Source organism: Crinia signifera, chromosome 7, assembly GCF_055691185.1.
Source record: "Crinia signifera chromosome 7, ASM5569118v1, whole genome shotgun sequence".
NCBI lineage: Eukaryota > Metazoa > Chordata > Amphibia > Anura > Myobatrachidae > Crinia > Crinia signifera.
Genome location: NC_139223.1, coordinates 183,680,507 through 183,693,602, shown reverse-complemented (window position 1 = coordinate 183,693,602; position 13,096 = coordinate 183,680,507). Strand labels below are relative to the sequence as shown.

Below are 13,096 nucleotides of genomic sequence, written 5' to 3'. Positions count from 1 at the left end.
CGGCTTCTCCAGCCGGGAAGGCCGCAACCTGCAAAGACGCTATACGGCGTCCCCCGGCTCCGCAGCTCGTCCCGGCGGGTGTCCCCGGTGTCCAGGCAGTGGGGGCTGTTATCTGGAGGGTGTAAGGCGGGCGGCAAACCCCTCAGCAAGCAGTCTGTAGCGGGTAAGTGCAGGAGCCCTGCTAAACTTGCGTCCGTTCGTCGGGAATGTTTTTTTGACAATAAGTAATAAACAAAAACACATTTGAACGATGTAAAAAAAGTGGCTAAAAAGCATCTTTATTAACAATTTGCCACTTATTGGTTGATCCCACACTTACTGTACTAGTATGGGCGGACAGGAAGACGGAGGAAACAATTACAAGTAGTAGGGGACAATATTCCGATAGAAACACATTGACATATATAAAACTTTGTTTGTACTCTCCAGTTAAAACACTTATTATACATGTGATTTAACATGTTTTGTAAACAAAACATAAAAAAGAAAAACTGACCAACCGGTGATCTCCCAAAATCATTGTGTCCCTGAAGAGAGGAAAGTGTGACTGTGCCTCAAGCCCCAAACGCTACTCAGCATATTACAAAATACATATTTTATACAAGTGCTAAAAAATAGTGCATATAAATAGATTTATTGAAAAATAGAAAAAAAAATTACAAAATTTTTCTTTGTATATATATATATAAAAAAAAAATTAAAAAAAAAATTTGATGCAATCACTTCCGGGCATATTTTACATGAGAAAATTCTGGTGAAGATCCTGTAGACAAAGAATTAGAGAAGGAGAAAGTTTAGATAATCATTGATTAGTCCACATATTTAAAAAATAATAATAAAAAAATGCGGTACTTGTTTCCTAGCACGGCCACAATCTTATGGATCGTGTACCTTTAAGTTAAGGTACACGATCCATACGATGGACCCGATTTCCTTTGAAATCAGGTCCATTTTGCCGGCTAGGAGACAATATCGGGGGCATCGCGTCGGTCGGGACCATTAACATTGGTCCCGACGCGACCGACGCGATGCCCCCGATATTTCCATAGGCTTCAATGTTAAAAAATATTTTAACATTGAAATCGTGTCGGGAAAGGTAAAATATCGGGGGCATCGCGTCGGTCGGGACCATTAACATAGGTCCCGACGCGATGCCCCCGATTTTTACATAGGCTTCAATGTTAAAAGATTTTTTAACATTGAAATCGTGAAAAAATGTGAAAAATGTGAAATGGGCCAATATGACCCATTTCACATTATAGATGTCCCCGTCGTCACCCCACGATAGACGCCAACCCGAAGCGTGGCGAGCGCAGCGAGCCCGCGAGGGGCGGCGGTGCGCGTCCTCCGACCTTTTCATTCCCCTACTACTATCCACGTCGGCGTGGAGTTGAGAATAGAATAGTGTGGCGAGCGCAGCGAGCCACCGAGCCCGAAGCGTGGCGAGCGCAGCGAGCCCCGCGAGGGGACGCGTATAACTACACAGGTATACGCGTCCCCTCGCGGGGCTCGCTGCGCTCGCCACACTATTCTATTCTCAACTCCACGCCGACGTGGATAGTAGGGGAATGAAAAGGTCGGAGGACGCGCACCGCCGCCCCTCGCGGGCTCGCTGCGCTCGCCACGCTTCGGGATGGCGTCTATCGTGGGGTGGGGTGTACGCCGTGAAATTTGGGGGGGGTTGGGAATATTTTACATTGAATCCAATGTAAAATCTGGTCCCAGGGACCCGATTTACATTTCATTCAATAAAAAAATCGGGTCGAAAATCGGTCGGTCGCATCGCATGCGACCAAATCGCATGCGATGCGATCGACCCGATTTTTCCGACACGACCACCCCGATGTAAATCGGTGTGGCCGTGCTAGGAAACAAGTACCAAAAATGCAAAGTTAGATTAAAAGCCATACATTTTTGGGGTGAGATTATGGGCCTTATTCTAGTTCACTCTGACAAAATCCTTCTTAGATGGACAAAACCCATGTGCACTGCAGGTGGGGCAGATGTTACTTGTTCAGAGAGAATTAGATTTGGGTGGGGTTTTACTTCAAAGTGAGATCTATATTGCAGTGTAAAATAATGCAGCCAGTATTTACCCTGCACAGAAACAAAATAACTCCTCCAAATCTAATTCTCTCTGCACATGTTACATCTACCCCCCTGCAGTGCACATGGTTTTGTCCATCTAAGAAGGACTTTGTCAGAAAGAGTGAACTAGAATAAGGCCCTATGTGCGGGATGTTATGTTGTTCAAGTTCGGGGGCTGTGTGGGACGCCGGCCAAACTCGTACATTGAGTTTGGCCGCCCCATGCTTCTGAATATATTGAAGGGATTGAAGGCAATGTGTGGCAGTCCAGCTGCTGTGAAACTACACATCCCAGGGCATGCTGGGATGTGTAGTTTCACAGCAGTCAGAGTGCCACTTATTGCCTACCTCTATTCCAGAGCTTCTTAAGGCCCCCATGCACCAGTAAGATTTGCGCCAATTTCATCCAAGAAATGGGTCCAAATTGGATGTGTGTGTCATCCCATCAAACCTGATGCACGGTTCCGTGCGCATCGGGTCAGACCCCACAGATTGAACCTGCAGCAGGTTCAATCTATGGGATTTGACCCATCAGCGGCACATGTATTGGGTCCGATCCGTAGGTGTGTGCCAGCGGTGCTTCACACCTATGTGCTGGGCGGACATTGGTGGGTGCCACGGGGCGGGCCAGTGGCAGGTGCGGGAAGCGACCGCAGAATATAAAACAAATATTTTCAAAAGACTGGCTGGCCGCTAGGGAGGCCAATCCCGGGCCTCCTGATATGCCCAATGATTAATAAAGTTACCTCTAAGCATAGAGGAAATTTGCGGCGGCATGCAGCATTCGAGGCGAGGTGGCTCGGCGGGCCGGGGAGGAGGTGGGTAACACTGTGTCCAGGCAGATGCAGTGGCGTGGGAATCAGTGTGTGGCTGCACAGCGTGATGTGAACACTCACATCACGCTGCGTAGCCACACAACCTTGTTGCCATGCAGCGCAGCTTGATGTTAGAGGTCACGCTGCGCAACCACACAGTGTTCAAACACCGCCACGTCTGCCTGGACTTCAAGTTAACCGCCTCCTCCCTGGCCTGCTCAGTGCTACACATGAGAAGGGAATCAAATGCGCATTTTGATCCCGTAATCCCGGGATCCCGCGATTGGCATCCCTACTGGCCGCTGATTGGCTGAGAGAATTCTCTCAGCCAATAACCGGCCAAAGAGTCTTTAAAAAAAAATAAAAAATTAAAATTCTGCTGCCGCATCCCACCCCTGCTGCTGCCCAGATCCTGCTGCTGCTGCAGCTGGCTGGGAGTTTACATGCGATAAATTGCATGCAAAAATGGCCCATCAACTGCCAAATCGTAAGTGAGCCTCCCAGGGGGCAAGTCAGACTATGACTGACTTTTAGACTGTAGTGCACTCTACTGCAATGAGGAGAGCGTTGTGATCATGTGATCTGCAGCGGGATACTGGGTGCAGAAGTACCATACACAGCAGAGGGTTACTTCTCTGGAGTCCAGGTCTTTGGCCATCATTCCTACATGCCATATTTAATGATGCATAGATTTAAAGCCTCTGCCCACCTAAAAGGCTTTGGGCAAGCAGTAATGGGTTTAAGAGCTGCAGATTGCAGGAGAGCCAAGGCCAGAGATTCTATAAGTAAATTAAGTCATTGAAAGTCATTCCAGTCAGACCCATTTAATATCACAAGTGAACTTTGACACTGATACCCTGCATAGCTGCAATGTGACAAATGTATTATTTGATTATTACCTAATCCTAACGTGTTACAGTGCAATCCTATTTATCCCCCCTCTCAGACACACATACGCATTTACATGCACGTCTTGAAAGATTAAGCACTTCAACCTGTACAGTGACATTTACAAAGAAGTTTCATACTACACAAATAAGGCTGACAAATCCGAGCAAAGATGGAAAACGCTTTGTGAGGGGTAGATTCGAATAGTGATAACGGCCACCTTTCAAACCCAGTCTAAAGGCCCCCATACATTAGGCCGACTTGTCCTAGGGACAAGTCGGACCCAATTTACCTGCGAGCCGCCCGGCAGCTCCCCGGGAGGCTCACATACAATTTGGCACTTGATGTGCCATTTTTTACATGGGATAAATCGCATGCGATTTATCCCATGTAAAAAAAAAACCCGGGGAGCTGCAGGGCGGTGAGGAGTAGTGGGGGCGGGCAGCGGCGGCGGGGGCGGGCAGCGGCGGCGGGTGCGGTGAGCGCTGCTGATCTGGCCGGGCAGTGTACTTCCACATAGCAGCAGCGGGGACGGGACGCGTAGTGGCGGCTATTAGATTTTTAAAATATTTGTCAAATGACCGGCCGCTCTCTGATTGGCCGGAGAGCTCTCAGCCAAGCAGAGAGCGGCCGGTCATTTGACAAGTATTTTAAAAATATAATAGCCGCCACTGCGCTGCCCGTCCCCGCTGCTGCTATGTATGAATGGGCAGCCTGTGATTGGCTGAGCGCTCTCAGCCAATTGCTGACTGGCTGAGAGAGCGCTCAGCCAATCACAGGCCGCCCATTCATTGTATTGGCTTTTTTTTTTTTATTCCATACTGACAGCTCCCGCCGGCTCCCCCTGCCCGGCTCTATGCCGCCTGTGTCCCCCGCAGCGTCCCCAGCCCCCCCTGCTCCCTCTACCGCCGCGCCGCCCCACTAGGTCCCAAGTCGGGTGGTCGGACGTGCAGCAGGTCCGACCACCCGACGCAGATCCGATGCGCACGGGACCGCGCATCGGATCTGAGGGGACATCAAAACTAGCCGATTTCGGCCAGATCCGACTGATCTGGCTGAAATCTGACCAAAATCGGCTAGTGTATGGGGGCCTTAACATGACAGTTAGGATCTGATTGGCTTCTGCCACCAATGGTTAAACTTGTGTTGTTTGTTTTTCTGGGGGGGGGGGGGGGGGGGCACAAATAATGTTATCAATTATCTGCCTGGCGCCCACTGCGCTGAGATTTTTAATCTCTCATGCTGAATCTCCCGTTATGAATCTCTGGCACAAATCTCTGTGTGTAGGGCCCTTTAGTACAGAGAACCCTTATTTAGCCAATAACAACACTATAATGATCTGGCAACATAAGACTCATGTTTTAGCTGTTATCTCTGCTCATACCATTTGGCAGTCCCCCCAGTCTCCGTTGGACCATCTCTAGATAGTGGATGTAATCTGTAATTGAATGTTCAGGGTCCCTGGAGGAACATGGAGATGTTTCTGAAGTTCGGACAGCAGACGGACTGTGCCTGTATGGAAGAAATAAAACATTCAGCGAACTCCACTAAAGTCCTGTAAGATTATAGGAATTAGAGATAACTACATTTACTAACCATTTGGAGGACAAATGTGATAGCTTCTGAGATGAGGTACTAATACTAGTGTTAGGGCTATGGTGGAGACCTAAATGCACGTCTCGGGTAGGAGGAGAGTTTAACATCGTACTGCCCAGCTGCTGTAGAACATCTGTCCTGCTCACTAAAACCAAATATAGGAATAGTAAAATAAAGTAGGTGAAACAATCAGTAGAAACCAACAAATAACTGCTGAAAATGGCATCCTATCAGATTCAGCTGACGCTGCTGTGCAACAATATGCAAATGGCCCAATCAGAAATGATTAAGGCCCAGCAGCAGTGGTATCCAAAATGCGGCCAGCCAGCTGCTCAGAAACTTCACATCAAAGAATGCCCTGCCACACTCCTATTAGGACCTGCTGAAACCGTGGGAGGGCATGATGGGAGTTCCGCAGCAGCTGGAAGGCCGCATGTTGAAGATCCTTGTCCTAGAGTCATAATAACCACCAATAGGCATATCATACTATCAACATCTACAGCATACACAAAGACTACAGGCGTTCTTAGCGTTACCTTGCTGGGTCGCTGGCTCTTCACCACCTATCTTCCGGTTAACTTTATGCCATTTCCTTACCAAGAATTTTAACCTAAAAACAAAATAAAAATGTTACTGAAGCATCCATAACATTACTTATTTTGGTACTTGTTTCCTAGCACGGCGCCCACTACGTTAATTGCGTAGAGGGCTATTCTGCATTAGAAAAATCGCATCGCATGCGATGCGATTTTTTAAAGTTAATTTATTCACTGCTTTCATGTCCCCAGGCTATCACATCGCATGATTTTAAAGTTAGTTCATGTATTCACTGCTGTAATTTCCCCAGGGCCATCTCATCGCATGGCATCGCACCTCCCGCAAAAGATTTTTTGATCTCATGCGATTTTCTGGGGTGCTATGCCAAGACATTAGGTATACAATAATATGATTGTATGTACCAAAAATAGGTTTAACGCACCCCCCCAACCCTGAAGCGTGGCGAGCGGCGGCGGAACACGTCCTACCCCACTATCCTTGTCGAGTAGATTTTATACAGTGCCCGAAGCATGGGGACGTGGAATACATGTAAAGTAAACCGCTGGGCTCGCCACACTATATAAAATCAACTCCACGACGACATGGATAGTGGGGTAATGAAAAAGTTGGAGGATGCGTTCCGCCGCCGCTCGCCACGCTTCTGGGGTGGAGTAGATAGTGGGGGGTGCATTAAACCTATTTTTGGAACCTAATGTCATGGAATCGCACACCCTATAAAATCGCATGCGATTTTGTGGGACATGCGATATACTGGGGTACAATGCCCATAGAAAAAAAAACATTTAAAAAATAAATAAAAATCACATGTGATGCGATTTCCTTACGGTGCCATACGTAGAAAATCTGGGCGCTGTGCTAGGAAACAAGTACCCTTATTTTCTATATGGTTTATCGACCTGGTAATTGCTTTGGTAACAATTATGAACGCTAAACGAACATAGGAAATTATGTATTGGCTAAATTGCATCCTTTGTACCAAGTTACAAACACAAACAAGTATTGATTGGTTCCTTGGAATGTATTGCTTTAAATATTTGAAACCAAAATCAAAATGATAACAGAATGGATAGGACTACTATTCCAGATGTTCTATACCCTTAAAGCTATTGCTTCTCTAAATAAAGTGTCCAAAAAATAAAGTGTCCTCTCTGAGACCGGAAGCACCAATCATAAAATGGCTGTCAAGCATGCTGGGAAAAATTGGCCAATTATGGGCAATATAGAATACAGACGTTCCCTGACAGCCAATAGGGTTATAGAGGTTAAATTGCTTGAGTTCATTAGCATGCAAGCTTTGGCACTGCCCACTATACCCCAATAATAACCACAGGATGAACTACAAAATAGATTACATCATTTTGAAAGACCAGGGATGCAATGTATTAAGCAATTGCGGTATATCCCGCCACACATCGCATTGAAAATAATCGCATATATACTAATATGTGCAAGTAGTATTGAGAAGCAGCTATCACCTGCTGAGAGGGTGCCTGTGGGTCCCTCACTTTCTACGCACAGGAGCCTCCTGCTGAGAGGCGCTTTCTTTGGCGGAAACATATAGTAGGTCCACGCTGAGGAAAAAGGGGTGGGGCTATGTTTAACCCGTCCCGTCCTGGAACCACCGGCTACTGCTGCTGAAAGCATTGGTGGTTCAGCGGCTACAGCTTCACTAGAGCCGCCCGCAGTATTAAAAAACCCTGGTGGTCTAGCGGTGTCCACAGATTGAGCTGGGAACTGCTGCAAGGTCCCCCGGTGGTGCGCCCATCACCAGCAGAGGGAGCCGCCAGTTCTGTCTCTTGCTACGTGGGATGCCCGCTTACCCGTCTACCCCGTGGCCACAATTCCCTCTAAGTGCCGGGAGTGTGAGCGGCTGTGAGGTACGTCCACCAGCCGCCCCTGGTATCATGCGGGAACTGTCGGAGCGTCGCACTGATGCAGCGATGCTGACAGCTCCACATTTAGTAATAAAAATATGAAAACAATAAAAGAAAAGTCAGAGCTAAAATACACAGCCCTCTCCCTACAGGGCGACCTGTTCCTTAGAACACTAAAGGAAAAAACGGTACTCTTTACCTAGAACGGCGCCCATCGCGGTGATCGCGACATCGCGGGCAGCACATAAACGGCCGCGACGCGATGCCCGCGATCACCGCGATTTTCCCATAGGGAACAATGTTAAAAAGTCAGATTGATCGCGATTTTGCATTCAATGCCTCAATGCCCGCGATTTTACCATAGGAATCAATGTTAAATGGGCTACAGAGCCCAAATAGGCTCAATTAACCCTTAAATGTCACCCCAATTTTTTTACGCCACCCCACGATCCACGCAAACCCGATGCGTGGCGAGCGCAGCGAGCCCGCGAGGGGCGGCGGTACGCGTCCTCCGACCTTTTCATGCCCTACTATCCACGTCGGCGTGGAGTTGAGAATAGAATAGTGTGGCGAGCGCAGCGAGCCACCGAGCCCGAAGCGTGGCGAGCGCAGCGAGCCCCGCGAGGGGACGCGGATACCTTCACAGTTATACGCGTCCCCTCGCGGACTTCACAGGTGTCCGTGGCGACGCGGACACCTGTGAAGCCCGCGAAGGGACGCGTTTACCTGTGAAGGTATCCGCGTCCCCTCGCGGGGCTCGCTGCGCTCGCCACGCTTCGGGCTCGGTGGCTCGCTGCGCTCGCCACACTATTCTATTCTCAACTCCACGCCGACGTGGATAGTAGGGCATGAAAAGGTCGGAGGACGCGTACCGCCGCCCCTCGCGGGCTCGCTGCGCTCGCCACGCTTCGGGTTGGCGTGGATCGTGGGGTGGCGTAAAAAAATTGGGGGGACATTTAAGGGTTAATTGGGGCTATTTGGGCTCTGTAGCCCATTTAACATTGATTCCTATGGGAAAATCGCGGGCATTGAGGCATTTTACAGTTAAATCGCGGTCAATCAGGCTTTTTAACATTGTTCCCTATGGGAAAATCGCGGTAATCGCGGGTACCCGATTTTGATGTACCCGCGATTTACCCGCGATGCCCGCGATTTTTTACCCCCGACGCCCGCGATTCTGATCGCGGGCGCCGTTCTAGGTAAAGAGTACCGAAAAAACTAGTGTCTGAGCACAGGAAGAGGAAATGGGGGAGGAGCTACAGGATGCACTCTCCCTGGTGCCCGGTCCTCCAGAACAAGGATACCCTACAATTCCCAGTATCCACTATAGGCTGTAAGATAAATAATAATAATATCTACAGTATATATCACTTGTTCCTTGAACAGCATATGTTGTTCCTTTCACCATTTAACAATACATAGGTCTTCCATCTTAACTATTGCCCTTAAACATGGGTCCCATCCCCAGAGCGACACGGCATTTGCGGTCTGAAAGCTCCGTGTCCGACCAAGCTTATTGTGACGTCACACGGGCGGAGCTGAGCGGAGGCGCATCACTGGGGGCTTGGGAGGAGGCAGCACTTGGAGCGGACAGCGCTGCCTCCTCCATACTGTGAACGGGACCCGGGTCGCTCGACCCAGGCACCAGTTCACACTGCACTTGACACGGGTCAGAGCCGTGTTCAACCCTGGTCATTACCAGGGTTGAACTTGCGTGTTGCTCAACCCGAGGTGACCCTTTTTGACCACACCTCGACCCGCTTTGGGGCCGCAAGGACACGGCAATAACCCGTGTCTAGAGTGTGGTCTGAAAGCGGTATTACACAATCACAACTAACTACAGTAGGTCACTGGAAAACACCTCTCCAGAAATACTTTGTGCTGATGTGAGCTGTCTGACCCTGATCATTACATATTTAAATGTTTCAATACTAAAACCCAATATTCCAATATGGACTAAATCTGTTCTCTCCTGTATTTGGAGCAGACAAATATCTGTACCTGGAGATGGCGATCACAGCTCTCACGGCTGAGCGAAATCTGGTGAGGCCAGAATGTCCCTTAGTGGGAGCCTGTAGGTCTGCAGGAGATGGGTACACACCCATGCGTGCAATCAGAGACAACGTGGCTTTTTCGCAGGCCTGGAAGCCTCCCAGTAGGAGCAGCAGATATTTCTTTTGGTAGACTAAGGCCTTGCGGAAGCTCTCTGCTCGGAGGTATCGCCGGTATAGACGCTGCATCTAAAAGATAAGCACATGAAGTATTTCAATGAGAGGACGGAAAAGTAACACTTTCACTGTAGCTGGGTGGAGAAAGAGAGGATACCTTGGAGTTTGGTACATCTGGCAGAGGCCTGTTTTCCAGTGTTGCCTTTCCCAACTCGGACTCTGCGTGTTTCAGTGCTAGCTGTAATAGGCGTTTCTCCCGGTGCCAAACCGCCCGCTCCGCCTCCAGCACAGCAACTTCTGAATGCAGCTGAGAAAATACACACATTTCATAGTCAAATTGGAATTATTGGGTTCTAATTTGCCCCAAGACTACATTTGGATGCTGAGCTACAGATCTGTTCTCATACAACTTTGCTGCGGTAACACCAAACAGCCCGGTCACGTTACAATGTTCTGGCATCCGGAGTAGTCTATGATGAACGCAATGCGACAAGGCTACACAAGGAGACTGTGCTGATTAATGGGATACATGGCACCTGTAGATCTGTGTGCGACTGAGTCTATCTGAATTGCTACAACTTAGCAGCTGCATCTTTTTTCCAACACAAGTGTGATATCAAATCAATCAGCGAAGTCTCCTTGTGCGTCCTAGTTGCATTGCATTATGACAAAGACGCATTTTTGGCAAAAGACGACTGGTCATTAGCAGAGTTGCACGGTAACATGGTGGCACATGCCTGGCATCTTGCACTGCATGTCGTAGTGAAACTAGATGTAGGATGACACATCTGTAGAGGTGTGGTATGATACCTAAATAGTCATAATGTCACCATTTAGTATGTCAACATTCAATATGTAACATGGTCATGGTTGACTATTTCAACACAAATTATGTCAAAATGCTAACATGTTACAACCTTGACATGTCATCCCTGGTGGACCAGCAGTGACTTATCTGCTCCTGGCAGCTGCGGCAGGGCCCCAGCTGTCACTTCCAAGTTAGACCTCCCATCCTCCAGTGCTCTGGTAAGTATTCCCCAACCTTCATAACCCCCACCCACCCACTCAAGCACCTCTCCAAGCCTAGTCCTGACCACCCCTTAACGTCTAACCCTCCTGCCACATAACATTTCACTTCTCAATAGCCGACATTGTCATGGTCAAACTAATTTACTACATCATGAGCCACAGTATTAACTCCAGGTTGACCATCCTACCAGTGACAGGACTAACTGTACTAGGATCCTTTAAGTGACAAGTTTATCTGGGCATCTATGATACACATTGACCAATGTACCTGCTCCTTAGTCGCCTTCGGAGGAGTCTCCTGTAGGCTCCTGTTGAGTCTGGTTAGTTGACCTTTCAGGTTCAGCTTCTCTTTGGTTAATTGTGATACAGAGTTTGTGAGTTCCTCATTCTCACGCTTCAGCACATCGATCACACTGGACGGCGACTGTGTTGGCGGCTAAAGGACGAAAGGAGAATTTTTACTAAATATCGATGATAAAAGCCGCAAATCATTAAGAAGTTCTTCGTGAGCTATTGCACAGGGGCATTTTTAAACACTAACCTGCACAAACCCGCTCTGAATTTCAGACTTCATCTCTGCCAGAGTGTTCAACAGTGCAGTCAGTTCGGCCTCAGTCGGGAGGTCTGTTTGCATCCTGTAAAGCACCAGAAAGTTTTATGAAGGTTTCATCTAAGAATCAGGAAAATGATTTTGCCTAGTTTAGAGAACATGTCCCAATGGAAACAAATACAAGGTAGAAAGTTGCGGTGACATTATAGGCCTGTACACGTATCTGACTTCTTCCCTATGCATCTATAGACAGAAAAGTAGATTTATGTCTTACCTGTTTCTCTTTCTTGGAGGATGTCAGGGGCCACAGGCTAACGCTGGGCAGTTGGAGTGGGAGAGAGCTTCCAGCAACCAAGAGGTTAAACTTCTGTCCCCAGGCAGACCAGCAGGCAATTCTCTGCTTAGTAGCAGGCCATCCCCTCTTTTGAAGGACTTAGGGGGTTATTCTGGTTTACACGCAAAGGCAAATTCACTCTCTAATGGAAAAAAACCATGCTGCGCTGCAGGTGGGGCAAATGTAAAATGTGCAAAGAGAGTTGGGGGTGTACTTCAAAGAGAGATCTATATTGCAGTGTAAAAATAAAGCAGCCAGTATTTACCCTGCACAGAAACAAAATAACTCACCCAAATCTAACTCTCTGCACGTTACATTTGCCCCACCTGCAGTGCACATGGTTATGTCCATTAGAAAAGGAATTTGCCTCTGCGTGTGAACCAGGATAACCCCCTTAGTGCGGTGCACATAGATGGTTAAGGCACGGAAAACATCCAATAAAGACTGCGGCACCCGAAAGGCTGGGACCACAAGAAAGAGCAGACAGGTCAGACACTCTCTTGGCCGAATCAATTAACAACAGGAAAACTGTTTTCCAGGTGAGCTAACAATAGTCCACAGACCGCAAACGTTCAACTGGTGGGGCCTAAAGAGCAGTACCAGGGAAAGATCCCACAGGGGAACAAAGGGAGGCTAGATATGCAGAATGCCCTGCATTAATGTTCAGACATCAGGCAACAATGCTATCTTCCTATGGAACAAGATAGACAAAGCTGAAAACTGTACCTTCAAAGACCAGCACTATCCGGCCTCCAGGCCCTTCTGTATGAAGGAGGGAATCCTGGCCAATCGGTAAGTCCTGGGATTGAATCGGTGAGCACAACACCAGGAAAAAGTAACTCAGGGCAAATGGCCACGGGGGCTGACAGTGCGTCCACCATGCAAGCTGGGTTGCGAGTCCTGGAAAAAGTAACTCAGGGCAAACGGCCACTGGGGCTGACAGTGCGTCCACCATGCAAGCTGGGTTGCAAGTCCAGGAAAAAGTAACTCCAGGGCAAACGGCCACGGGGGCTGACAGTGCGTCCACCATGCAAGCTGGGTTGCGAGTCCATGAAAAAGTAACTCAGAGCAAACAGCCACGGGGGCTGACAGTGCATCCACCATGCAAACTGGGTTGAGAGTCCTGGATGCGTATAGTGTGACCTTGTGGTTGTGGCGCGACGCCATGAAGTCCATCTCGGGTCTGCCCCAGCATCT

General features: G+C 48.4%; 1 protein-coding gene across 4 annotated transcripts in view; it reads right to left on the bottom strand.

Moving 5' to 3' along the window:
- Positions 1–242: 242 nt before the first annotated feature.
- Positions 243–13,096, bottom strand: part of PCNT (pericentrin) — a 96,206-nt gene continuing 83,352 nt past the window's right edge. For all 4 annotated transcript variants that reach the window (XM_083154593.1, XM_083154595.1, XM_083154594.1 and 1 more), the window contains 8 exons: positions 11,557–11,650; positions 11,284–11,451; positions 10,144–10,293; positions 9,820–10,058; positions 5,923–5,996; positions 5,387–5,531; positions 5,175–5,302; positions 243–763 (listed from right to left, as the gene is read on the bottom strand). In XM_083154593.1, the coding sequence (XP_083010719.1) occupies positions 720–763; positions 5,175–5,302; positions 5,387–5,531; positions 5,923–5,996; positions 9,820–10,058; positions 10,144–10,293; positions 11,284–11,451; positions 11,557–11,650 (1,042 nt within the window). In that variant the 3' untranslated portion in view covers positions 243–719. The remainder of the gene's footprint in view (positions 764–5,174; positions 5,303–5,386; positions 5,532–5,922; positions 5,997–9,819; positions 10,059–10,143; positions 10,294–11,283; positions 11,452–11,556; positions 11,651–13,096) is intronic.